A 27,981-nucleotide genomic window follows, 5' to 3' on the forward strand; every position below is an offset into this window, starting at 1 on the left:
CAGCTCTTCGCCTGCTCAGCCATTTACTCTCAGTTACCGTATCTCATCCCTTACTCTCCCCGCTCCCCATCGGGGTGCAGTGGCCTTTCTGCATTCCCAGACCCTGACCTGGCGGCGGCGGCGGCGGTGTGTGTGTGAGAATGCTTTTAGGATGGCTTTGTGCAGCCACAGGCCAACTCATTCATCGCTCATGCACCCCGGCCTCAGTTTCCCCACGTGCGGAAGGGGCTGTGATCGTGGGAGGCGGTGCCCAGGCCGCAGGCAGCCCCGCAGTGAGAGGCGCTGGGGGCGGGGGCGGGGGGCCCGGAGCGGAGGCGGCGGGGCCGGGGCTCGGGGGCCGCAGGGCAGGACCCGCAGAGCCGACGGGACGGGGCGGACGGGGCGGGGCCGCGGGGCGGGCGGGGCGGGAGCTGGGGCGGCGGAGCCCGCGGCGGCGGGAGGCCGAGGGGACGGTGCGGCCGGCGATGGGCCCCGCGGCGCGGCTGGCGCTGCTGGCGGTGCTGGCGCTGCGGGCGGGCGCGGCGGGGGCCGCGGGGGCGGCGGGCCGCGGGGACACCTTCTCCGCTGTGACCAGCGTGGCGCGCGCCCTGGCCCCCGAGCGCCGCCTGCTGGCGCTGCTGCGGCGCTACCTGCGCGGGGAGGAGGCGCGGCTGCGGGACCTGACCAGGTGAGCGCGGGGGAAACTGAGTCAGAGGAGGAGACAGAGGCACTGCACTCCAAGGGGAGGGGGTAACTCTGAGACTCATGGCCACCCTGCGTGGGACTTCACACCCAGTGTCACACCCACTGGGGCTGGGACACGCTCGGGGGGACACCCCAGGTCCATTGTCACCCTGTGTGTGACCCCAAGACACTGTGGCATGGGATGATGGGGGGACTGAGGCTGAGTCTGGCCCTAGAGACACTGTGCACACAGCGTGGGGTCACACACACACACGCACACACACACGCACACACACAGGCACTCCAGCCCAGCTTCACACACACACACACACACACACACACACACACACACAGATACATGTGGGAAGGGGTGGTGAAGTGACTCCGAGGCCAAGGGGGACCTCACAAGACCGTTTCCAAGGTGTGGGCCCCGGCTCTGTGTCACAGAGATGCCCAGACACTATCAGATGCCCAGGACACAGAGTGCGGTGGGAGGACACAGAGGAGTGCGGCGGGCGGACACGGAGGAGTGCGGTGGGCGGACACAGAGGAGTGCGGTGGGAGGACACAGAGGAGTGCGGTGGGAGGACACAGAGGAGTGCGGTGGGAGGACACGGAGGAGTGCGGTGGGAGGACACGGAGGAGTGCGGTGGGCGGACACGGAGGAGTGCGGTGGGCGGACACGGAGGAGTGCGGTGGGCGGACACGGAGGAGTGCGGTGGGAGGACACGGAGGAGTGCGGTGGGCGGACACGGAGGAGTGCGGTGGGCGGACACGGAGGAGTGCGGCGGGAGGACACGGAGGAGTGCGGTGGGAGGACACAGAGGAGTGCGGCGGGAGGACACGGAGGAGTGCGGCGGGAGGACACAGAGGAGTGCGGTGGGAGGACACAGAGGAGTGCGGTGGGCGGACACTGTGGGATGCTGTAGCCATCCGTGCGCTGACCATGTGGCCGGGCCCTTGGTGTGTATTATGAGTCGGGTGGCCTTCTGGGACCAGGTGGGAGACATGCACGTCATTGGAACTGGATGCGCATGACACTATGGACATCAGCCACGCGGGAAAGACGCAGAGGAGTGGTCACAGTATAAGTCACGATGTGACTCTGCTTCACTTTCATCAGTTTATTCAACACGTGTGTCTGAGTGCCAAGCGCCGTTCCTGACCCTGGGGATGAAACGGGGAACAAGACCCAAGGCTCCAGGAGCATGGAGTCTGTAGCATCATGATTGTGAGTCAGAGGTGCCACGTCTCCTTTGCTTTCAGCTCTCCCTTCTCTTCGCCCCTGGGAGAGCTCTCTAAATTCTAAACAAATGATAACGTAGGTGCTGTATGTGTATGAACGTATTTGACACCAAGAAAATACTGGGTACTCAGACAATAGGGTGGTGCAGGCTTGGGGTGGGGGAGTGGGAGTGGGCTAGAAGGGGTCCATGGGGATAAAAAGGAATATATGTGCCAAAACCGGTTTGGCTCAGTGGATAGAGCGTCAATCTGCGGACTGAAAGGTCCCAGGTTCGATTCCGGTCAAGGGCATGTACCTTGATTGCGGGCACATCCCCAGTAGGGGGTGTGCAGGAGACAGCTGGTCAGTGTTTCTCTCTCATCGATGTTTCTAACTCTCTGTCCCTCTCCCTTCCTCTCTGTTAAAGATCAATAAAATATATTTTTAAGAAAGGAATATATGTAATACTTTCAACAATAAAGATTTTTTTAAAATACTGGGTAGAACCATTCTTGATGCTAGAGGATCCTGAGTACAGCACACACAAGCAGATGCCCAGCCAATACTGTTTTGCTATGCAATCAACACGCACTAGTGCCACACACTGTGGGATGAAATGCTGTAGACTTGGAACCCTGGGGCACTGCCATCACATACTGTCAGTGTCAAGCTATGAAAGATCCATGATGGTATCTGATGCCACATGTGTGAGCACGTGCTGTGCCTTCTCTGCTTGGGGCATCAAGAAGCCCGCAGAATGAGAAATGGTGGTGTGAACACATTGTTACCTGAGTATATTCATACTGTGCTTATGTCATAGGACCTTCTGCTGAGCGGAGACAGCGGAGGGCTGTCTCACAGTGTGTGTGCTGCTTATAGAATTGTGCGTGGGTGTTTGTGATGGGAATACCAGCGCTGGGGCACGCGGGAAGGAGGTGTAGGGGACTCCAGGGCTGTGTGTGTGGGAGAGCCACCGACAAGAGAATCAGTTTGTGTGTGGAAGTGAATGTGACAGATGTTGTTTGTTACTCGGTGGTGACTGGATGATGATGTAATTGGGAACGTGCTCTTAAGTATGCTGTTTGCATATAAGCATTATATACATGTTTAAATTCACTGTTAGTTTCAAATAAGCATGACACACACACATATATAATGTATGTAAGTATATATTAATCATAGCAGTAAAGGATTATGATTTCTATAATTCTTGTCACTCCTTGGAGGAGCATAGTTGCCTAATGTTCTGTAGGCCCACGTGTACACAGCAAAATATTTTAATTTTGTTCTCAGTCTTGATCAGTGATTTTCAACCTTTTTCATCTCATGGCACACATAAACTACTTCCTAAAGTGCTGTGGCACACCGAAAAAATATATTTTTGCCAATCAGACCAAAAAAAAAAAAAAAAAAAAAAATAGGTCTGATTTTGAGTCCTTCACACCAGATGGTTGTTATTGTTGTATTGTCTGCAGTCCTTTTTTAACTTGACAATCCAAAGGAAAGGAGGTCAGTGACCCCGACTCAATAGTCAGGTGGTGCATTTTTAAACATCCTTGTGACACCCCGGTTGACAATCATTGGTCTAGATTCACTGAAGTCCAGGTTTATTGATGGAAATAGACAGACTTTTTTGTTTTTTATTTCAGATCCCCACGTGCTCCCGGCTACCCATGTGCTTGCTCTCTTACCTCTAACCCCCCTTTTTTTTGGTGGTGGTGCTGGTGGAGATGAGGTCCTGGTGGAGATGAGGGTCAGGACCCTGATGCCAAGGCCCAGCCTCTCAGGGAACAAGCCCAGAAAGGGGCCTGTTGATTAAAGCACCTGGGCAGGACCTCACTGTCTTCTCACCACTGTCATGGTCAAAGTGGGAGTTTTCACACAAGCCCTCCCTCCCTTAATCCTCTCTGACACTCAGTGCTCTGAAGTAGGTTTGTATCACTCTCTTAAACAAATGAGAAATTATTTGAACGATGAGAAAACTAAAGGACTTTATACATGTAGTAGGTAGCAAATCCGGGACTAGAACACCGCTCTTTGGATTCTCCGTCCATCATGCTGTGATGCTCTACCGCTTGCTTATCGGATATGACAGGACCCAGACCCGAGGTTTAGGAGCAGCCCGAGTACAGAATGGTTAAGAGTCTGGATTCAGGAACTCAATAGACCTCTGTTTAAATCCTTGGCTCTAACTTCGGGCAAGTTTCTTTGCCTCTTTAAGATCCACTTTTTAATCGGTAAAATAATGGTAATGAGAGTATCTACTCCCATAGGGTTGTTGGAGGGATTAAGTACCATATAAAGTAATTTTTGTTGTGCTTGGAATGTAATGATTGCTCAGTCAGTATTAGGTCTTTGCAATTGTTAAGACTGACCAGTGAAACCAGACCCCACGTTTGGCTGTAAACAGTAACTAGGACTGCGAGAGCTCAGATAATAAAAAAGAATCGGAAAAATTCTAGGTTCTCATATGACTTATGGACGTGTTATTTCAGAAAGAGTAATTTGATATTTTTGAGAACTGTCTGTTCTCGAATCAGTGCTCTAAAACCTAGTGAAATGCTTGCTTTTTAAAGCAAGAATGTTGGCAGTTCCTGCTCATGTCCTTATACTCCCAATCTGGTGATTTCGTGGACTTGAGATGTTATTTCTAAGGGCCTCAGTTGATATTCTTCTTTGAATTTTTAAATTTAAAAATGACATTTTTGTGGGCTTGAGACTATTCTCTACCCCCATTAATAAATAAAAATTATACTAGTTATAGTATGTATTGTTATATATTAGTATAGTACATATTCATTATATAGATTTAGTAAATATAACATATATATAACCCCTAGTTCTTTTTATTGATACAGTTTTTTAAAACTACCAAGGCTGAAAGAGTAGGGCCAGTAGCAGTTATTTCTGTGCTAAGAATTAACCATTCTGAATGTCTCAGAAGGACTGAAGCAAAGCCATTTCTGAATTCCAAAGGAGAAACATATTGAATTAAAATAGCCCACGTATTGCGGTTGGATCCTCTGTCCAGGCTCTGCCTAATGCAGGGATTGGGTTGCACGTTTTATGTGCAGAGCCTTGAAGGAAAGGATCTGCTTTTCCACTCTCAGCAGCATTTGCCACTTAGGAAACCATGAGGTTTGAATTCAGCATCCAGTTACTCAGTCTCTGAAAACCAGCTATTTGCTCGGAGGCTGGGCATGGAGCCAGTGTTTAGATTCCAAACCAGCCTCAGATATTAGTGGATAGGGTTTTTCCTTTTTTCTCTCTCTGTAGCAGAAAAATGATGTATTTGAGAGCTGAACTGAATTGTGTGCCGTAGGGGAAGAGCAGACCCCTGTGCTAAATAAATTGAGCCCGCCACGCAAAGTGAAAAAGTGACAGTGCTTTTGGTCGGATTCATGGCTTGGGACAATCTTCAGCTCTCTGCCTCACCTCTTTCCTCTTGGGCCTCAGTTTCCTCTGTTGCCTGTTAGACATCAGTCCTCAAGGACCAGACGAGGAACCTATTTGCTCAGTAGCGGAAAAGATGATGGAAAGAAATACTAGAACGGTCATGCTAAAAGAGAGACCTTCTAGACTAGACCGGTGCTGTCTTTCTATAGAGGGAGAAACTGAAGGACAGTGGGAGGCTGGGTCAGGATAAGTCTCAGGTCTCCTCCCAGTCCGACCTCCTTATAAAATCACTGCCCGTTCAGCCTCAGTTGTTTCTAGACACTTACTCTACAGGCTGGACTCAAGGCCAACTCTCTGCTGAGAAGTTTTTTCATCGAGCAATGGAATATCTTTCATTAAGTAGTTCCATATGGAGCTGATGCAGGAAATAATGGGCAATAATAATTTAAAAAAAAAACAAACCCACAACACCCACCCCCTGAGACTGGTGTAGTTTAGTGTAACCACTCTCAAGCAGCCCTGCTTGGGGATCAGACACATCCTGGTATGTGACAGGCTTCCCGTTCCCTCCGGGGGGCACCCAGGTCCTGAGCTCCTTCCTTCGTTTATGCTTGAATCGAATGCTTGGCTCCCTGGAAGCACCGTGAAGCAAGTCATCTTCCACTTCCAAGCCCAGTTTGATCGTCTCAGGAACCACCCTTGAGAAATCTTTAGGCCAGACTCTGCTTGAAGGTATTGAAATCCTCCCACCCAGCCACCATCTCTTCCTCACTTCCATCCCTTTCCGCCCATGGAAGTCCCCATTTAAAAAAAATATTTTTTTTTAATTGATTTTTTTTACAAAGAGGAATAGGGAGGGATAGAGAGTTAAGAACATCGATGAGAGAGAATCATCAATCAGATGCCTCTTGAACACCCCCTACCGGGGATATGCCCGCAACCAAGGTACATGCCCTTGACCCGAATCGAACCTGTGACCTTTCAGTCCCCAGGCTGACGCTCTATCCACTGAGCCAAACCTGTTTCGGCGGAAGCTCCCACTCTTGCCAAAGAACTTCTATATTCTCCCGTGCTCTTGTACACATTCACGTAAATCCATATCCTTTTCACTTTGATCACACTCTTCTCTTTTACTTCCTTGGTGGTTGCTATATTTCATGGAAATAAATAATTTTAATACAAGGGGGAAATTCTTGGAGGGCAGGACTAGAGCTCTTAAGTCTGCCTTTTTTAAATCAATACATTTCAATAATATAAATGCCGCTGTTAGGGGTGGAATAACCATAGTAGGCCAGAAAAGGAGACAGCGTCTTTTGCTTACAGGAACACTCTTGCAGGATGTCTGAGGAGAGAAATTAGCCAGAAAGATGGTCACTTCTGGCCCCAGTCTTCGTCCCTGTCCTGCAAACGGAAGCACGCTGGAAAACATCACCTCTTCATTCCCCATTAGCCGTCATCAGTGTCTACGTGTCACTATTATTGTTCAGATCCTCCTGGTCTCTTGCTTGCAGTTTTGAAATGGCCTCCAAACTGGTCTTTCTGCCTGTAGTCACTTCCACTTCTGAGCCCTCCTCCCCACCCTTTCACACACTTGTACCTGCCAGCGTGTCCCACTCTCACTGAACACCTTTTGGTGGCTCCTAGGTGCACTCGGTAACAGCCAAATTCCTCAGCAAGGCCGAGTCTGATCTGCCCAACTCCCAAGGCCCGCGCTCCAGCACTACTAACTGCTTGTCAGTCCCCTTCTCTCTCTCTCTCTCTCTCTCTCTTTCTCTCTCTCTCTCTCTCTCTCTCTCTCTCGCCCTTTGCATCCTTGGGACTGCCTCTGCTTACCTGGAAGGAGGCTTCCTCCTCCCTTCCTCATGCTTGCATTCCCCCATCAAGTCTCGGTTTCTTCCCTCCTTTGTGAAAGGAGAGATGATCGTCTCTGATCTGCTCTGGCCGAATCAATCACTCCCTTTTACACCCCCCTAAGCCTTGCTCATAGGTCTGGTGTTGCTTCTGTCATGTCATTATTTGTGTTCATAGGTCACTAGACTGTGAGTCTCTGAGACCAAGGTTACTGGCTCATTCATAATGTTGTTCTCAACTCCTAGGATAATATAGAATTTCATTCATTCTTTCGTAGAAGTATGTATTGAATTAAGGCATAAAATGATGAGGAAAACATCTATTTTCTTATTACAAAATCCTTGAGCATGAGACCTTGTCTTGTCCAACTTCTGGCATGGAGTGTGACAAGTAACCAGGATAGAGTGACTTGTTGAATGAACAAATACATGTCAAATCTCTAGGCCAGTGGTCGGCAAACTCATTAGTTAACAGAGCCAAATATCAACAGTACAACGATTGAAATTTCTTTTGAGAGCCAAATTTTTTAAACTTAAACTTATTCTAACGCCACTTCTTCAAAATAGACTCGCCCAGGCAGTGGTATATTGTGGAAGAGCCACACTCAAAAGGGGCCAAAGAGCCGCATGTGGCTCGCGAGCCGCAGTTTGCAGACCACAGCTCTAGGCCTTTGTACACATGAGTCCCTGTTGGCTCAAAAAACACTCTTCCTCCCTTCTTTGTTCTAGATCCATGGAATCACTATGGCACAGTCAGCCCAGAGCAGGCTTCAGAGTCAGGCAGGCTTAGGCTCATTCTTGGTTTTGTTGCTAATAGTATGGCCTTGTTTCAGTCTCTTCTCCTGTAAGATGGGCATGACCAAGTCTATTCTGAGGGTTGTTGGGGGGATTAAATGAGACTATGTATTAAAGCGCTCAGCAGAATGACTAATACATGATGAGGACTCAATAAGTAGTAGCTATCCATATCAGGACGCAGATCAAGGGCCATCCCCTCCGGGAAGTCTTTCTTATATTTCTTTCTCCTTTTAAAAAAATTTTTATTGATTGATTTTGAGGGAGAGAGAAAGAGAAACATGGATTTGTTGCTTCACTTGTTTATGTATTCATTGATTGCTTCTTGTATGTGCCCTGCCTGGGGGTCAAACCCACAACCTTGGCGTATGAGGTCAGTGCTCTCGTCCACTGAGCCACCCAGCCAGGGCTCTGCCCTGGTATTTCTAACTCCCATCTGGGTTAGGTGTCCTGCCTACAAATTGCTATAGCGTTCCATCCCATTATATGCTTACTTTTCTCATAGCATGTATCACAATTATTGCAATTAATTGAACAGTGTGTTCGTGTTTCTACCAGATTCTATGGAATATAGAATGATGAGAGAAAAAGATGATTTTCTAGATTGTGAACTCCTTGAGAGCTGGACTCTGTCTTGCATTTCTATCTCTAGCCCTTAGCATGGTGCCTGGTGCACAATAATTGACTGGTAGAGACTGACTCGTTGAAGGAACAAATGAAGAGACCTACTTTTGTGATGGCAGTTTTCTTTTCTTTTTCTTATGGGTTACAATATTCCATGATCCAACATTTCATTTTTGACTACTCTTAATGTTTATACAGCATGCCAGCCTTTCCTAGGTGCCTGGCTGCATCGGTAGGTGAGGTCATCCTAGTCCTCTCTTCCAGGTTCTATGACAAGGTGCTTTCTTTGCACGAGGACTCAGCCACCCCTGTGTCTAACCCTCTGCTGGCATTTACTCTCATCAAACGCCTGCAGTCTGACTGGAGGAATGTGGTGCATAGTCTGGAGGCGAGTGAGAACACCCGAGGTAACCAGGAGGAGGGTGGCTGGAGGGTAAAGAGAAGATTCTATCTCCTGACTCAGTGGAGAGGAGCGAAATTCTGATGGGATGGGATGAAGGATTAGGAAGTGGTTAGGTATTACTTGATCTCCGTAGCTCTAATTATCACAAAGAACTGGGTCCCCTTGTTAATATGTTTATATAATTTTACATTAGAAAGTACCTTCATGTCCATTATCTCACTTGATTTTGGATCGAATCCAAAAGATCATGCCATTTACATATATGTAAAAAGAGATGTCTTCTAATAATTTCTGTTTTATTACGTTGCCACTGCAGTGTGATCTGTAGCAGGATCACTTTCTTAACTTACTCGACTTTGTGTTTGAACAAGGTTGTTGGCTTTAGGGAAGTTAGGAGGAGAACCAATTGTCCCTGCAAAGGGCGAGACTCCTGGGGACAGAGGGAGGGAACGGTGTGATAGAGGAGTGTGCCTCAGTTTCCACTCCACAGCCTTTATTCCTTATTCAGAAGGTTGGGTTAAGCATCCACTCTGTGCCAGGAACGGTGCTTGCCACTGAGAAGAAAAGCAAATCAAATGTTATCTTTGCTCTTGGAATATGTGGACAGGTGGTTATGCCTTACATATATTAAATGCTCAGGGCCTGCTTTGTGGGTGGGGGGTTGTTTTCACGACCTTTACAGCTCTGAAGGACGGTTTCCAGAAGGTGGAGCAGGACCTGCCAGCCTTTGAGGACCTTGAGGGAGCCGCCAGGGCGCTGATGCGGCTGCAGGACGTGTACATGCTCAGCGTGAAGGGCCTGGCCCGAGGCGTCTTCCAGAGGGTCACTGGCTCCGCGGTCACCGACCTGTACAGTCCCCGCCGGCTCTTCTCCCTCTCGGCTGATGACTGCTTCCAAGTTGGCAAGGTAACGATTTTCAGAGAGAGGGCGAATTGCTAGGGGCTACTTTCTTGTGGGTGGAATAATTATATCCCGGTTGCTTTGTACATTTTTCTAATTCTGACAGCGAACTTGGAAATTCGTTGTTATTTCCCATTTTCAGATGAAGAAACTGAGGCTCCCAGAGAGTACAGAACTTACCTAAGGCTTCACAGTTTTAAGTAGAACTACAATTTGAACCTGGGTCTTTTAACTCCAAATCCCAGGCTCTATCCAGGATAGTTAACGTGACCATATACTTAAGACACTACTGAGAGTGGGAGGGATGTTATTAGCCAGGACACACACATAAACTGGGACTGTCATGGGTAAAATGGTCCTTGGTCACCCTGGCTATACACCCTGACTGTGGATGAACGGGTGGGGGAAAGGGATAGGAGATGGTGACGTGGAGGGAAGATCATGGACAGTCGGCCTGCCAAGACTCTCTGGAATCTCTCGTACATTTCCTGGGAATGTAGACATACTAAATTAAAGCAGTGTCACAAAACAAGCCATTCATTCTAACATTCCTGGAGGAAATAGACTTCAGGAAGCTCCCGTAGGAGATATGTCACTGATCTTTGCTCATAAGTCATAAGCACACTTGAGGTCATTTTACAATATACTCTTTGTTAGCCGTTGCTTTAAAAAGTAGTGGAGTAAATCCTTTTTAATTTTGAGGATGCATATTGCAGGAAAGTGGTTTGCCCCCAACTCCTATGGTATCCATTAGCTGATCTGAGAGTGGGCGGCATGTGTCCTGTCTCCAGGTTTTGAGGATCAGTCTTCCAAAGTAATGCGGCGTGAGTTGCCCTAAGCCACTTTATGGACCATCTTTCCTTTTCTGAGACCCTGAATGGAATTAGAGCTGAATCATCCGGGGTGAAGTGATACCTCATGGTTTTGATTTGCAGTGGCCTTCCATCTATTTTCATATTGATTTATTGGCCTCATGGTTCCTTACCTGTATGAATAATGTAAATGCTCACCCTAAACTCACTTGAAGCATAAGCTTAAGGTTGCTAATATTCTAAGGAGCTATTTTATTCCCCTAACCAGAGCCAACAGAAACAAAACAACTTTCTTTTCTCCTGTGGCAGTGGATAGATTTTTCTGGTCAACTCTTATTCTTAAGGCATAGTTTTCAATGGGTTACAGTTTTATGACCGTGTCTAAAATCCAATCCCTAGCTTTGGGGAGGTCTGCCGAAGACGCATCTGTCCTCATGTGGCCGTTTCAATCTAAGATTACTCCGACCCGAGGTTCCTGAGCCTTAGTTACCCATCCCAGGCAGCTTCTGCAGCTGCTCATTGGTTTACTGCTTGCATCTTCAGCTGCTCCTTTGTAGTTTCTGGCACCTGGGTATTTTCTATTCTTTCTTGAAAATATGTAATAAAGTGGTTATGTTTTATTCAAAATTTCTAAGTCTCTGTGTTTGGAAGGATTCCAATGATCTCAGTCTTTCTCATGGAAATCTTAAATAAATAAATTGTCAACTTAGCAGAAAAGGTCCAGTCATATTTTTTTTTACTATAATTCTTTAACTCAGTCTTGTCACAAATAGGGAACTTGAGAACCAGAGAGGTGACACGGAGGGAAAGTGCGGGCCTGGGGTAGGAACTGACTGCAGAGTCTCAGGATCTCTACATTTTGCTGTCTTGCTGCCTCTCTGGAAGTTATACCTGAATTTGGTCATTTTGTAAGAATCCTTCCAGCTCTGTGACTTTATAATTCCATGCTGTCTCCCACATCAATTTCCAGGAAATTCCACTAGCAGTTCTGGTATTCTAGTTAGTGGTGAGCTATTAAGAGACAGGTGCTATGTCTAGTACATGTTGCCATAGTCCAACATTTAATATAGAGCACATGTGTCAAACACAAGGCCCGCGGGCCAAATCCAGCCCGCCAGGCCTTGCAATGTGGCCCGCACCGCGCTGTCATCACTGCACTCCGCTGTCAGTTTATGACATTGTCAGTTTATGACTGTTCAGTAAACCATTCGGCCCGCGATTTAGGCTGGATTTTAGATTTTGGCCCCTTCTCTGATTGAGTTCGACACCCCTAATATAGAGCAATGCACTGAGTTCTCATACCATCCCCAGGCCTACCTTCATTATGGTGTCTAATGCATTGTGTCACAACTATTGGTTTATCACAAGCCCCTTGATTTTATTACCTTTCAGGTCAGGGACCACCAGGTACATTGTAAACACTCAGTAAATATTGAATAAAGAAATGAACTAGTCCATTCCTCACACTGCTGTTAGCAATATCTTCCTAAAAACAAGACCGCTAAGCCCAAGCTGCCCTTTTAAGTTCATTTCCTGCTTTGCTTCACCTTACACCACAGTCCCAATGCATTACTTGAACACGTTCTTGCTTTGGCTTCTGTTTCTACCATGCCCTCATCTTAAAATGCCCTTCCTCCCAATCTTATTGTATCCAAATCCATATATATATTTCCTTAGGGCATTCATGCCAATCTGCCCAGCAGTATAGTTAACACTTGTTCATATCTGTCTTTTCTCCAGATTATAAATTCCTCAAATGCAGGAATCTTGTGTCTTCTCTGTACCTGGTGCAATGCCTTGTATGTAATAGGTGCTTAATTCATTGGATTTAAATGAATTTGAGATGAAAACTTGCTGTGCTGGGTTCCAAAGGGCCCCTACTCTTTGCATGTCGTTTCCTTTCCTCTACCTGTGGCTGTGGCTTTAGTGATAGTACCTGTGTTTGCTATAGGTGGCCTATGACATGGGGGATTACTACCACGCCATTCCATGGCTGGAGGAGGCCGTCAGCCTCTTCCGAGGTTCTTACGGAGAGTGGAATACAGAGGACGAGGCGAGTCTGGAGGACGCCTTGGATCACTTGGCCTTTGCCTATTTCCAGGTAGGGGCGTGCGCGAGACTCACTGCTTTCATCACAGTAAATGCAATGCTCAGAGGTCCTCAAACTTTTTAAAGTGGGGGCCAGATCACGGTCCCTCAGAGAGCTGGAGGGCCGGACTATATGAACTACTAATTCCTACTGTAACACCTCGGCTGCGCTCACTGCCCAAAAAACCTGGCGGGCCGGATCAGACTCCTCTGCGGGCCGCAGTTTGAAGACCCCTGCCACGTTATCATTTTGTAAGCATTTTCATGTCTCTTAATCTCTTTCATCTTCCCAACAGGACCAAATGTGAGTCAAGCAGGGCGGTAATTTTATTATTTCATGTGTGAGTACACTAAATCTCAAAAGAATTCCTAACTTGTCACAAAGTTCCCTTGTCCAAGTCTGTCTGACTCCCTGCATTCCTTTTCCTTTCCCCCTTTTGCTGAGAAAAGGGAGGCGGATATGGGCAGTCCAACCCCACATGTTGCTCCCAAATCATATCTATTCTCAGTGCAGCCAATGGTCTGGTTCCTGTAACAGGAGTTTCCGGTAAGTGGATCTTTGTTATAAAACTTCCCAGGGTGCCTTCCTAACTTTCTTGCCCAATTGCTAAATATTAAAACTGAAATAGAATCACTGTGATGCAGCAAAGCGCAGGAAGTAATTGAATTTTAATAGAGGAAGAGAATAGAGAATTGACACAGAGACTCAGAGAAGATAAACTTAACAGCTTACCCTGAAAGCTGGGGTTTTTAATCCAGTGTCTGGTTGTTAATTTTGCCCTCCCCCCACCCCACCCCCGTGATGACTTAGATTTCTCTTCTACTCACTGACAAAATCTCCCTGCCCACAATCGTGCTTTGTCTGGTAAATTTTATTCATCTTACAAGGCATAGCTCAGATGTCACCTATTTTGTGAAGTCTTTCTTAGTTCTCCTGAGACTCCACAGACTCTCCTTCTTTGTGCTCTGACAGCACATTTTTCATACAACAGTTAATAGAACACATAAGGCATTGTCTTATACACCCTGTATGTTCCCTTTTTACCCCTGGTAACTTAGAAATCCATGTCTGTTCATGGACTTTTCATTATCACATGAAATTATATATGGTATGTATATAGATAGATATACATGCCAATATATATACATGTGTATATATAATATACTAGAGGCCTGATGCACAAAAATTTGTGCAAGAGTAGGTCTTCCTTCCCCAGCCACCGTCACCTGGGACCCGGACTGGCTTCCCTCCGGGCCCAGCTTCGTCAGGAAGGATGTCTATAAGACATCCAGTCTAATTAGCATATTACCTGTTTATTATTATAGATTTATACCATGAAAAAGTATATAATTATAATGTTATATAATTATACTTTATATAATCATACACAATATTTTTATGATACATTTTAGTAAAATATTATTTAGCAGTTAAACCATAAGCTCTGAAGCCAGACAGACCTAGGTTCAAATTCTGTGAAAACTTGGGGCAATGTACCCCCTGAACCTCAGTTTTCTTATCTTTAAAACGGGAACAATAGTGATGCTGTAGGGCAGGGAAAATAATTTTCCTTTAACCTTCTGAGTTCTTGGCTGAGACCTCCCTATAATAAAAGATAGATGAACAAGAGGAAAAATAAACAGAGTTTACTAACTATGTACCTAAGGTTAGCACATGGGAAAACCTGGGGAAATGAGTAACTCTCTGAGGTGACCCAAGTTACCACCTTAAATATCACCTTCAGTTTACAGCAAGTAATAGTGTAATAATTATTAAAAAATTATGTATGATGCCAGATGGGGGCTAGACAGATCAGAGTGATCACTTTGTAAGTTATATACAATACATGTCTCATCACTGTGTTGTACACCTGAAGTTAATATAATATTGCATGTCAACTGTAATTGAAAAATGAAAATAGAAATTTAAAAAAATATCAACTTCAGCTAAAGACAAAGAAAGCAAGCTATGGGGAGAGGCCAGTTATGGGAGGTTACCCAGAAAAACATGGCAAACAAAGGTAAAGTTGTGCAGATTTCAATAGATAAGATTCTCTTGTGATTTAGAGTCGTCCTTCCTGGTCCGCAGAGGGAGATACTTACAAATGGGGATTCCCTTTAGGTCCCTTACAAAAGGGCAACACTACTGTTTTTTCAGAATGTCTCCTGGGTCTGCTCTTCCTCAAACTATTTAGGTTAGAATAATCCTTACGCCAAAAAGGCATATTTTGGGATAGCATATTCTGCCATTCAAAGCTCACCTCAATGACAAAGTTGTTGTAAGGATTAAATGAGCTCATACGTGTAACATCCTAACACTGACACATATGTACTCAATACATGGAAGCAATTATGATTATATTATATACCACAAGTGTACATGTTCTCTTTTTCCATTTAACATTATTTAGTATACACATTTCCAAAGAAATGTAACAAACATAAAAAATAATTCTAACATTGTTCTTGATAAAACATAACTATTTTATGGAAAAAAAAACCTTCATTTTAAAAACACATAAAATTACATTATAGTCCTCTTCATTTCAAAAGAATTTGAAAAACTATAACCCTTAGTTAATACCTGACATTATAAGATATCAATAGATTATTTAACTATCCTTTGTTAAATATAAAAAAGAATAATTAATGATATTAAATAATTAGAAACGACCTGTATATCCCATAATAGTGGAATGGCTAGATCATCTGTGATGTAGCTTTTTGATGAAATAAAATGCACCCATTAAAAATGCCGAATCTCTTGCACACCCATGTTCATAGCAGCATTATTCACAATAGCTAAGAGGTAGCAGCAGCCTTTGTGTCCAAAATGTAGTATATACATATAAAGGAATATTATTCGGCCTTAAAAAAGAAGGAAATCTGACACATGTCACAGCACAGGTGAACCTTAAGGACATGATGCTAAATAAAACAAGCCAGTCACAAAAAGACAAATACTGTGTGATTCCACTTATATGAAGTATGGGTCAGCTTCATAGAGACAAAGCAGAATGTGGTTACTAAGGGTGAGGGGAAGAGGAAATTGGGTGTTGTTTAATGGGTACAGGCTTTCAGTTTTGCAAGATAAAAAAGTTTTGGCAATTGGTTGCACAACAATGTGAATATATTTAATACTGTATGCTTAGAAGTGGTTAGGGCGGTAAATTTATTTTATGTGTGTGTTTTTTACCACACTTAAAAATAATAATTTTTAAATGCTGTCTCAGAAGACTAATTTTGTAATGATATAAAAAACCATTCCTGATAACCATGTCGAGTGAAACAATCAGGATATAAATATGTATATATCACATATGATTATAACTATGTAAAGACTATATGTTATCCAGAATGTGTGGAGTGCCTGGGTTCCAGTGGAGCATTGTTTTTCTATTTCTCATAATTGATTGATTGATTTATAAATCTTTATTGTTGAAAGTATTACATATATTCCCTTTTTCCCCCTATTGACCCTTTCACCACCCTATTGAACTTTTATGCATATAGCATAACCCATGGACACTGTCTCATATGTTTTATAATGTGCTTATTGCTCTTATCACTAAAACTAAAATTTTTAAATATATACTTTTTTTATTGATTTCAGAAGAGATAGGAACATCAATGATGAGAGAGAATCATTGATTAGCTGCCTCCTGCACATTCCCTACTAGGGATCTAGCCTGCAAACCGGGCATGTCCCCTTGACTGGAATTGAACCTGGAGCCCTTCAGTCCACAGGCTGACGCTCTATCCACTGACCCAAACCAGCTAGGGCTAAAAATAAAGATTTTAATATGCAAAAATAAAACGACCAGAAGGAAACAGAGTTCTATCAGTTCACCATCATCCGAGAGCAAGGAGACAGCCCATCTATCTTGGTCTATTCCTTTTGCCCAAGGTTGAATGGCTACAGGGAGAGTTCACTACTCTGTGGTAGGAATGTTTCAGGTTGAGGTATTCCTTTGCCTCCCTCCTGTTGGCAGCAACGGCACCAGGTGTTAGGCCAGTGGAGTCAGATGGAACCTTGGCTCAGCAACCTCAGTACTTGAGTTCTGGCTGAGAAAGAATTCAGAGCCAAGATTCAAAAACTACAAGCCAAAGTTTATTTAGAAAGTCACCAAGGGAAGAAAAGTGAGCCAGCTGGGCATGGGCTTAGGAAACAAGTCAGAGGCAAAAGAAGGGCCCTTGGAATTTAGGAGAAAGACAGGGGCAAGGAAAACGCACCTGAGGGAAGGGGGCCGGTGCTGGTCTTGAGGGTTATTTATCTGAAGGTCCCTGGGGAGGATCTCAACAGAATATTCATCAGCTTTCCCAGTGGGTCCTTTCTTTGTTGTGGTCTCCACTGATTGGTCGTCAGGAGGTCATTAGTCAATGCAGCTGGTCCTGAGGTCAGCCATGGCATTGTTATCTGCTTTTGCTGTTTTCCTGGGCTTGGGGCTGACACACATCTGAGGCCTCGACGTTATCCATAGGGGTTGAGGCTTTTTTTTTTTTTTTTTTTTAATATATTTTATTGATTTTTTTACAGAGAGGAAAAGAGAGGGATAGAGAGTTAGAAACATCGATGAGAGAGAAACATCGACCAGCTGCCTCCTGCACACCCCCTACTGGGGATATGCCCTGAACCAATGTACATGCCCTTGACCGGAATCGAACCTGGGACCTTTCAGTCCGCAGACCGACAATCTATCCACTGAGCCAAACCGGTTTCGGCAGGGTTGAGGCTTAAGGGAGTGGTCGCCCAAGGGCCAACGTGGGGGTCGTCGGAGGCCTCTCTTTGGCCCCTTGTTCGCCTCCAAGGGGTTATACCACATGACTGGTGGCATGCCAGGGGAGGAAAGGTCAGGATAGGGCCCGAGCCACATGACTAGAGCTATGAAAGGCCAGGGGGGACTAATCCCCATGACCAACAATATGAAAGGTCCGGTCTGAATGAATTTCCCACCCTGGTGACCCTCTGAACCTGGCCTCTCATCCTTGCTCTGCTCATGCCTGTCTCACTGCCTAGCACACTTCCACTAACTTTATAGACTTCAGATAAAAATATATTTTTACTAAGACTTTTATAGCTTCATATCAAGTTTAATAATGAAATTTACCCAAATGATAACACCCTGCAATTACATGGTCTTGCATGCTTTAGGATTTGAGAACATTTTAAGAAAGTTTATTTTTACTTATTTTTTCTACCTTCCCTGGTAAGGGTGGTAATGTCATTGGTAAATGAGGAGACTGAGGAGACCTGATTTACATCAGGACTGCCAATCCTGAGTTAGGACAGAGACCCTCCCCATTTCTAGTCTGCTGCTCATTTCGATGAGTCTTATTATCTGCTTATGGTAAGAATATGTTGTAATGCTTTCGAAAATCCATTGATTGATTTGGTCGGAGGAGATATCCTCAGTGCAGTAAACTCTTTTCCTTTTCTTTCTTTTCTTTTTTTATAGGCGGGAAATGTTTCATTTGCCCTCAGCCTCTCCCAGGAGTTTCTTCTCTACAGTACGTAATGATAAAAGATAAGCCACAGGTCTGAGTTACTGGAAATCCCTTCTGCTCTTGGCCTTTAATCTCTGCAGGTGGAATACAGCTATCTATTTTCATTTTCCTAATTTCATTATCTAAGTCACATTTCTAATTTTGGATTAAATCTTACACACTGATTGATGGGAGTATGAGTGTGGGGAAGTGTAAGTTAGCTGGAAAATGCTAAGAAGATAGTAATCTATTCTTTCCTCCTCCACCCCAAACAGACATATATTAACTAGAGGCCCATTGCAAGAAAATTCACGCAATAGGCCTTCCTTGCCTTGACTTCCAGCACCGTTTTTCCTCCGACAACCAGGACCCAGGCCTTCTCTCTGGCCGGAGTCTGCCGCCTTTGTCTTCACTGTAGACTCCTGCCAGAGTCTGCTGTTTTCATCTTTGCTCCTTCACTGCAGACTCTGGCCAGACTCTGCCCTCTTCATCTTTGCTGCAGACTCTAGAGTCTGCAGTCTTCATCTTCGCTGTGGCCAGAGTGCCACTTCTGTAGATCCCTTCCCCCTGCCCTCCCTCTCATAGCAGGCATCCTACCCAGCCACTGCATGCCTGGAGCAGCTGGGTGGCAGCCATCTTTGTCCTTCTAATTTGCATATTCCCTCCTGATTGGCTGACTGGCATAGCAGAGTTATGGTCAATTTGCAAGTTTCTCTTTTATTAATGTAGATATTGCTTCAATGGGGAACAGGTTCTAGTTGGGGAGCCAGTTTCTTCAGGGACATCTAAAGACCCAGGTTTGGAAAGCAGACCTGGGAACTAGTGAACTCAATGAGAGCGGTGTGTGCAAAGAGAGTGACTCAGCAGGATTATTCACCACATCTACAAAGAGATGCCAGTTCTTCCTGTAAACCAGGGCTCACTTTGCTATGCAAGCATCCTTCCCAGTTAGCACAGAATTGAGCTTGGACCCTCAGCAGAGTTGAGCAAGAGAGAGACTCTCTAGCTTAGCTCTCTGCTTGGATATTTTTGTGTACAATTTTGGTAGCAGATGGCTTCCCAGATTTTCCTTTAATAAGATATTTAGTTGCTAAAGAAAGATACATAATCAATTTAATGTTTTAATAGGTATAAAGTATTTCATGTAGGACTTTACAGTGGTATTTATCTATCACTTTTGAATGAATCCACTTAGTAATATTATTCCATTCTGATAATTTGGCAAACCGGTAGGATAAGGAAGAAGCTGTGTGGTCTGGAAACACGTGGGCAATTAGTGGTGCAGGCAAAATGAGAACCCAATGTCCCGTTATTTCTGTGCTTGATGTGGTAAGATCTCTGCCTCTCCCAGAGAACCCATATTGTGCGGTATTATTATAAGTGGATGAGTGGGACACAGCAAATTGAGATTCCCAGTTCCATTTCTGGCTTTGCAGTATTTTAATTGGTGTTTTGGGTTCATCATTTCTTTTCTTCAGAATTCCATTTCTCCTCTTATGAAAAAAAAAAAAATAGATGGTAATTTCTGTGCCCTCCTTCCGTCCTTTGTCAGGGCGGAGGTGGTGGGTAGAAGCACACTGAGCTCCACAGAGAGAGATGCTTTGGAAGCATTAGAGCAACTTAGCACCTTCTTCTGAGATACACTGAGAATCACATACAGAGGCTAGAAGGCCAGGGTAGTTGCCAACTTGCAGGGCTTTTTGCAGACAAAGTGGGCACAAGTAAGACACCAGGCCCTGCAGGAACTTGGGCTAGAACTAAAGCTAGAACCCCATGTCCCATCCCGCTTTGCTCTGTGTCTAGGCCATTTGGGAATTTTGAAGGCGCTGGAAGAGTCAGGAGTTAATCAGCTCCCAGTTCCCCAGGAGGAACAGGCCGGGCCTCTGCTACAGGTTTGGCTCTCAACTTCTCTTTCGTGGCACTCACTGGTCATGTTTCATTGTAACTGCTGAATGTCTCTTCCCCATTGGACTGTGAACTCCAGGAGGTTAGCTCTGGCACAGTAGCTGGTGTACAGCAGATGTTCACGGAAGATTTACTAATGAATAGATGACTGACTGAATGAATGAAAGGATGAAGATTATTCCCTATGCAAAAACACTGACCATCTCCCTGTCTGAGAGCGGCCCTCCTGATGATCCCTTGGTCTAGGAGTGTTAAGTTCCACTTTTCTTTCCAAAGGCCTTTATCCCTCAGATCTATCAGGCCCAATTCAATCTTTTAAAAATACATAATCAATATAACATAACTCTCCTGGGAGTGGGGCCCCACACCCTCCTGTGCGGGGACACGGGTGCTGGTCGTGGTGACAGTGAAGCTGCAGGAAACGTGCTTGTCAATCTGCATTATCCCCTGCTCTGACTTCTCCCAGGCCCGGATAATAAGAGGATGGCCAGGAATGTCCTGAAATATGAAAAGCTCTTGGCAGAGAGTGCCAACCAGGCAGCGGCGGGGGCTGTCATCCAGAGGCCCAACGTGCCCCACCTGCAGACCAGAGACACCTACGAGGGGCTGTGTCAGACCCTGGGATCCCAGGTAGGATTTTCCGGAGGAAGAGAAAAATTCCTTTTAATTTTTTCTCTTTACAAGGAACCGGCTTGGCTATAGAGAGAGAGTAGAATTGGGGCAATGTGAGGAAAAAGGATAGGGAAATCCAGTTTGGGGGGGGGGGGGGCGGGGAACAAACTCACTTGGACAGCACCAGTGACCGCATTCTGGGCCTCCCACAGTCCACTGATGCTGTAGTTCCCCTACATTCGCGCCAGCGCCTCGACCCTTTCCTCGCACGCTGACTCCAGCCTTTCCCTCCAGCCCACTCACTACCAGATCCCCAGCCTGCACTGCTCCTACGAGACCAGCGCCAGCCCCTACCTGCTGCTCCAGCCCGTCCGGAAGGAGGTGGTCCACCTGGAGCCCTACGTTGTTCTCTACCACGACTTTGTCAGCGACGCGGAGGCTCAGAGAATCAGAGGGCTGGCGGAGCCCTGGGTGAGTGTCCCCAGAGCTTCCAAGAACTTTCTTTGGTGCCTCCACGTGCCTGGAGTTCAGGAGAGCGAGAACAGACAGCCTGCGCAGCCAAACCTGCCAGTGGTTCAAGAGTTCAAAACTACAGCTATGCTGATTCGGGGTGAAAAAAATCACAAATCCCCTCTGGAGGGCAGGGATTGGCTGGGGAAAGGTACAAGGGACTTTCTGGGGTGTTGAAATGTGCTCTCAATATCTTCTTAGGGATGTGGAGTTCACAGCTGTAGGCATTTCTCAAAGCTCACCAACGACTACACCCCAGTTCTGTGTGTTTCCTTGTATATCAATTTAACCTTAAAAAAAAAATGTATCCTCCCCAAATGTCCATCATCTCATGTAATTGGTAAAAGAAAAAAACGGGTGACATGACAGGGTCAAGCGTGATACCCTGGTCCAGATTCACAGCCTTACAGAGTGGGAAGGTGACCTGGTTCAGCTCTATTATTTTGTTAGTGGGAGCCGTACTATGGCAGCCTAAGGAAGCGCATCTCCTGCTGAGGGAAAGGCAGTTGGATGAGGGGAGAGGAAGAAACAGAGAGGGCTTCCCTGTGGACGTGAAATTCATCAAAGAGACCAGGTGGCAACGCATATTCCAAAGACAAAGCAATGTGCAAGCACCTGAGTTGCAACGTGTTCGGAGAGTGGGGGCAGCTCTGTGGCAGATGTGGGGGAAGTGATGCTGCACACGGAGGCACCATAAAGACCACGGCGGGGGGAGGAGAGGTGCGGGGGGTGCGGGGAGAGATTTGGATTGTATCCCGGAGGCAGGGGGAAAGCTGTCAGACAGGGAGTGGCGAGATCCGGTCTCCGGGTTTTAAGGAGGATTCTGACAGCAGCTGTGGACTGCAGGGGAGAAGAGCAGCAGTAATCATTTCACCTAAAAGCCAGTCCAGTGAAGCATAGACTCTCTGTAGAGAAGGTTTCTGAGATGATTAAGCTCCACGGGGGAGCTGAATGATGTGTTTTCAGTAGCTTTGGCTTCTCAGGAAGCCAGCGGGAGCAGCTGGCCCGCAGCTCCTTTTTCCTGAGAACTACTCTGTTGCCATGGTAACAGGACCGCAGGCTCATCCGGAGACACTCACTCAGTCCCTCGCGGCCGGGTCATCTATGTGGATTGCACAGACCTTTTGCGATTAGAACCCACTTTATTTGAAAATAATGTTGCCCTGGCTGGTCTGTGTGGCTTGTTGGAGCATAGTGCCATACACCAACAAGTGGTGGGTTCGATTCCCAGTCAGGGCACATATCCAGGTTGTGGGTTTAATCCCCCTATCACATCACATCACATCACATCACATCACATCACATCACATCACATCACATCACATCACATCACATCAATCACATCAATGTTTCTCTCTCTCCCAAAATCAATATAAAAAATGATGTAGCCCGAGCTGGTTTGGCTCAGTGGATAAAGTGTTGGCCCATGGACTGAAGGGCAGGTTTGGTTCCGGTCAAGGGCACATACCGACCTCGGTTGCAGGCTCCTCCCTGGCCCTGGTCGGGGCAACGTTCAGGAGGCAGCAATCAGTGTGTCTCACATCAATGTTTCTTTCTCTCTCCGCCTCTCCCCCTCCCTCCTTTCCACTGTCTCTAAAAACCAACGGGAAATTATCCTCAGGTGAGGATTAACAAAAAATAAAAATAAATAATGTAAATTTTATGTCCAATCGTTCAGTTAAATTAGTGACTTCAAGCCTTTTTGGTCCCTCCCCCCACGCCTTCCCCCAGTGCGGGCAGTTGTAGCAAACAGATTTTGATTCCCCTAAGGAAGGGCCTTTGTTAGGGTTGCTCAGGAGGAATGGGCTGTCTCTGAAAAGAGAAAGTGTCTTCTGTTAGAGGTGTCCATTTAATCCCACAAACACTGAGTGCTCACCATTGGGCAGGCCCTGTGCCGGACACGGGGATACAAAGAGGAATGAGAAACGGCCCTTTTTCTTACAGGACTCACAGCCGTGCGGGTGCAAAAGGGATTAGACTATTACATGTTTCAGTTTAACAGACCTTTACTGAGCGCCTACTGTCTCCCAGACTCAGTGTTAAAGATTATTTCAACTCTGAGATTGTTGTCACCTTTTATTTTCAAGATGGATAGCTATTACTAAATTAGTGTCCTGTGCAAAGTACCCTGTAATCTGGGAGGAACTGGCGGTTGTTAGGTTTATGCATGCTTTTGGGGGGGAAGTGTCGGCGGGGGGTGGGGCGTGGGGGCATGCCTATGGCAATGACGGAGCTCCTCCCTCCGCATCACAACCACTGGGACTTTCTCTCACGTTCTTCCCGTCAGCTGCAGAGATCTGTGGTGGCATCAGGCGAAAAGCAGTTGCCGGTGGAGTACCGCATTAGCAAAAGGTAAGAGGTCCTTCCTTGTCTGGAACTCCGGCCCTGCCTGCCACCTGCCTTCCGGCCAGTCGCATAGCAGATGAAGGCCAGCAGCAGCCCTTCAGACACCATGGGAGATGCTGCAGTTTTAAAGGCACTTCTTCCTCTTTGTATCTCCGCGCCTCATGCTTTGAGCCTTCAATCTTCACAGCACCTAGCACAGGGCCTGGCATTCAGTGAGGAGCCTCAGACAATGTTTGTTGAATGAATGAATGTGTGGATGTTGAGGTGGAGCATAACAGACTTAGCATGAGCAGTGAGTAGGTAATTAGACAGCCACGTCTATCTTCCTGTCTTCCCTGTCTTCCTTCCTCTGGCAGTTGACTTCATTCATGCATTCGCTCATTCACAGATATTTAATAGTTTCTGGCATAAGATCACCAGAGCTCCAACCTATGATTTGCTTTAGTGCCTGGCTGAAGGACACCGTTGACCCAATGCTGGTCACCCTTGACCATCGCATTGCTGCCCTCACGGGCCTTGATGTCCAGCCTCCCTACGCAGAGTATCTCCAGGTGGTGAACTATGGAATCGGAGGACACTATGAGCCTCACTTTGACCATGCTACGGTAACTATGGGGTCAGTGACCAATCTCTTGGGGTGGAGAACCAAAATGTCATTTATTTTTCTCCTCCCTGTATTATGGTGGAATCCTGGCTGTCATTCTGGTGCCAACTGCAAAAAATAATGATGTTTTGTTTTTGTCTCAGTCACCAACCAGCCCATTGTATAGAATGAAGTCTGGGAACCGAGTTGCAACATTTATGATCTATGTGAGTCTTGCTCTAAACCAGGGCTTCTTACTTAAGGACTATTTATGTCTTTCAAAGCAATTTCAGGTGTTGGTTTTTTTTAAAAATATATTTTATTCATTTTATACAGAGAGGAAGGGAGAGAGATAGAGAGTTAGAAACATCGATGAGAGAGTGTCATCGATCAGCTGCCTCTTGCACACCCCTTACTGGGGATATGCCCGCAACCAAGGTACATGCCCTTGACCGGAATCGAACCCGGGACCCTTCAGTCCCCAAGCCGATGCTCTATCCATTGAGCCAAACCGGTCCCTGCCAGGTGTTGATTTTATCTGATATTCGCAACTGAATAGTCTCCAGAAGATACAAAGAAGTGCAAATCAAGACAAGCAGCCATAATTCTAGAATATGGTGGTGAAACACCTTAGCTGAGGTTACCTAGAGAGGGACTGAGTGACCTGGGAAAGATACAATCAGTAGTTCCTGTGATGCCCAACTTTGTTCTGTGAGCCACAGGTTATGATCCATTAGTGGGCTGTGAAATACATTTAGTGGATTTGGTCAGTATTTAAGAATTCTGAACAAGAAGAGAATAAAATGAAATGGAAATAACAGGGGGTATCTTATGTAGTAATATTTTATGAAACATTTACTATTGCAGGGTGTGTGTGTGTGTGTGTGTGTGTGTGTGTGTGTGAGTGTGATTGTGTGTGAGTGCCTTGGGTTGTGATATAACTAATGTTTCTTTCTGAGGGTCTCAAAGTTTGAATCTTATTGTTGCCTTCAATAAGGATGTTAACTTAGCTGGAAGAGTAAAGGGGGAATTCCTAAATGTCCTTCCTTCTGTGGCCCTGCAGGCAAACACCCATTGAGTAAAAATTCCTCAATTGGGTAATTGTCTTGCAGTATTTCTCCCAGAATTGAACAGAACATGGGAGGGAATCTATGCAGAAATGACATCAGAGATCAGGTAGGGCTGAGTAGGGCAGTCAGGGCTCTTTCAACGCTGACTCTTCCTCTGGTGTTTCAGCTGAGCTCGGTGGAAGCTGGGGGAGCTACAGCCTTCATCTATGCCAACTTCAGCATGCCTGTGGTCAAGGTGAGTGGAGGTCTGGTCCCAACAGATGGTTGTAAGGTGAAGAACCAACATTCTAGCCTTTGTGTTGTCTGTGCTTCAAGCTTATTTCGAGGGGGTAGGGACAAGAAGTCTTTCCCTCAGAATCAAAGATAATCCCTCAGTCTTGATGACCACATGTTATTGTGCCTCTACGTTTATTTTATTTACTCTTATATTACAAGTAGATGACTACATGGCTGCCTTCCCTATTATAGTAGAACTTCTCTATTACAATAGAACATAAAATGGAACTCTTTATTAGTCTTCGATCCTCTACAGCACCTGGTCTCTCAGTCACTGGTTCAGTAAACATTGAGGGCTGGAGGCACTCAGGGTACCGAGGAAAACTCATAGTCCTTGTCCTCCAGGAGTTCACAGAGAAAGTAACAGGCAGTAACAAGGTATGGCAATAGAGTTATGATACCATGTGAGGCACAGAGGAGGGCCAAGTAGTAAGAGGTTTGTGTAATGAATGAATATTTCCTCCAAAGTTTAGATCAATCAATCAATCAATCAATCAATCAGGGATAGCAGCCCTTATTAAATTCAGGAATGAAATTAGGACAAATAAATGAGATTGTGCCTATAAAGCACTTGCCACTGTGCCCTGCACATCACAAAGCATTCAGTGAGTAAGTACAGGAATCTATGAATACTCAGGGGTTGGCACAGGTTAAAGTAAGTCTATAGGAAGTAGAGAGGGGGAAAAGCTGGGTTTGGAGGAAGAACATATGACTTGGGGTCCAGACACTGGACTTGGGAGTCTTGACCTTGTTCCTTCTTAGTTGCATTACTTAAAGCCCCTGGGCCTCAGCGTCCTTGCTGATAAATTGGGGTGGAAATGCTGGCTTCCTAGGGGTGTGATTAGTGAGTGCCTAAGGAAGGGCAAGTGTCTGGATTAAGTTCTTAATTGTAAGAGGAATGTTTTATTCCACCTTGTGGATTTTTGTTCTGTGCATCTCAGTGACATCCTCTACGCACCTTTCTCCTGGCACTTATCACACTGGCTTGTCCTGGTCTGTTTTTATATGTCTTTGTCCCAAAAGATTGTGAGCTCCTTCAAGCAGAATTGGACATGATTTGTCTCTGCATCTTCAGGGCCTGAAGCAGGGTAGGCCCTTAATAAAGGACGAATGAATGAATGGCAGCTTATGCCGCTTTGTGCCTTTTTGTGGATGCCTTCCCCCAGCCTGCGTGGGAGGCTTTCCTGTAATGACACACATGCATTTGTTCTCGGTCATGAGCTTCCCAAGGAATGACTGGGGTCGGGGTCATTTTGCTTTCAGAATGCTGCGCTGTTTTGGTGGAACCTGCATAAGAGCGGTGAAGGGAATGATGACACACTTCATGCTGGCTGTCCTGTCCTGGTGGGAGATAAGTGGGGTAAGGCCTGCCTTTCTGGGTGTCAGAATGGAGGGGTTCACAGTGAAGTGAAATAGGGTTGGGCAGCCCAGCATAGTCCTCTCACTCTAAAAGCTTCATTGCAGTGCCATGTTATAGTGAGATGATCAGACTCTGGGGTAGTTGCCCGCAACAGATTGGGAGCCCCCAAAGGGCAGGGACCCTCTCACAGAACAAGTGTCAGAAAAGACCACTGACCTGACAGACAGGCCTGGGCTCCTGAGTACGGCTGAGGAGGCAGACAGTGCTGAGTCCCCGTCCTGTATCCCAGAGAGAGAACCATCCAGGGCCTCCCCATGAGGAGATGGTCAAACAAGGAAGAGAGAAATAAGTAGGGGACGTGTTTATGTAATATGTGTGTCCAATAACACTCAGCTCTGAATACAGAAAAAGGAGAGAGACTCTCATGCTGAGATGGACATTGTCAGGAAGGGCCACCCTTTTCTCTCATTACTCTGGAGTAGCACCATGGGGAACGTGGGCTCCTGGAGCTACATGAATGAAAGATGACTGATTGATCTCAGAACCCGCAGGTAGACAGGGCCTGTCAGGACCTTTCCTCAGGGTCTTTGCTATTTATCTCTGCTAGAGCAACACCTTCTAGTCTGGAGCAGGACTGGGACTAGGGTCAGACGAGTGAGTTGCCGGGGTGCAGAATTTAAGGGTGCAACCCCGTGGTGAGCACGGCCACTGTTTGCTGAGCCCGCTCTCTTCCTCCTCCCCACCCTCCCCCAGTGGCCAACAAGTGGATACACGAGTACGGGCAGGAATTCCGCAGACGCTGCAGCTCAAGCCCCAGAGACTGACATGTTGGCAGAGACATCGATGAAGTCCCATGGCTTTCCAAGCCAGCCAGAAGCCAAAAGCTACGGATTGGAGAGGAGAAAGGAGAGCATCCGTCTGGAAGAGGGCCTTGTCAGCACTGTGATCCTTGCGAATGGGAGGCAGGGAAGTGGTCTGTGTCAGGGCTCACCTGAGAATTCACGGAGAAACCACTCACCTTGTTTCTTCTCCAGGCACCGGCACAGTGGAAGGGACAAGACAAAGGATGGGGCAAAAGG

General features: G+C 46.1%; 1 protein-coding gene across 2 annotated transcripts; it reads left to right on the plus strand.

Moving 5' to 3' along the window:
- The first annotated feature begins 405 nt into the window (after positions 1–405).
- P4HA3 (prolyl 4-hydroxylase subunit alpha 3) lies at positions 406–27,981 on the plus strand. 2 transcript variants are annotated; one of them, XM_084893402.1, is made up of 13 exons: positions 409–667; positions 8,818–8,960; positions 9,639–9,862; positions 12,620–12,769; positions 18,213–18,264; positions 20,612–20,775; positions 21,052–21,228; positions 23,555–23,619; positions 24,059–24,218; positions 24,361–24,423; positions 25,433–25,501; positions 26,806–26,902; positions 27,656–27,981. In XM_084893402.1, the coding sequence occupies exons 1-13, from the start codon at positions 465–467 to the stop codon at positions 27,724–27,726; spliced, it is 1,638 nt and encodes a 545-aa protein (XP_084749528.1). In that variant the 5' UTR covers positions 409–464; the 3' UTR covers positions 27,727–27,981. The 2 variants fall into 2 exon arrangements, with proteins under 2 accessions (XP_084749529.1, XP_084749528.1); XM_084893403.1 differs by lacking the exons at positions 25,433–25,501; positions 26,806–26,902; positions 27,656–27,981 and adding an exon at positions 24,722–24,791 and having other exon boundaries at positions 406–667; positions 24,361–24,489.

The sequence above is a fragment of the Pipistrellus hanaki genome, assembly GCF_964339955.1.
Source record: "Pipistrellus hanaki genome assembly, chromosome: 9".
Taxonomy (NCBI): Eukaryota; Metazoa; Chordata; class Mammalia; order Chiroptera; family Vespertilionidae; genus Pipistrellus; species Pipistrellus hanaki.

Coding starts and splice junctions, on each gene's coding strand:
- P4HA3 (XM_084893402.1), top strand. CDS start 465: ATGGGCCCCGCGGCGCGGCTGGCGCTGCTGGCGGTGCTGGCGCTGCGG. Junction 25,502..26,805: donor TCAGCATGCCTGTGGTCAAG/GTGAGTGGAGGT, acceptor TTTTGCTTTCAG/AATGCTGCGCTGTTTTGGTG. Junction 26,903..27,655: donor CCTGGTGGGAGATAAGTGGG/GTAAGGCCTGCC, acceptor ACCCTCCCCCAG/TGGCCAACAAGTGGATACAC.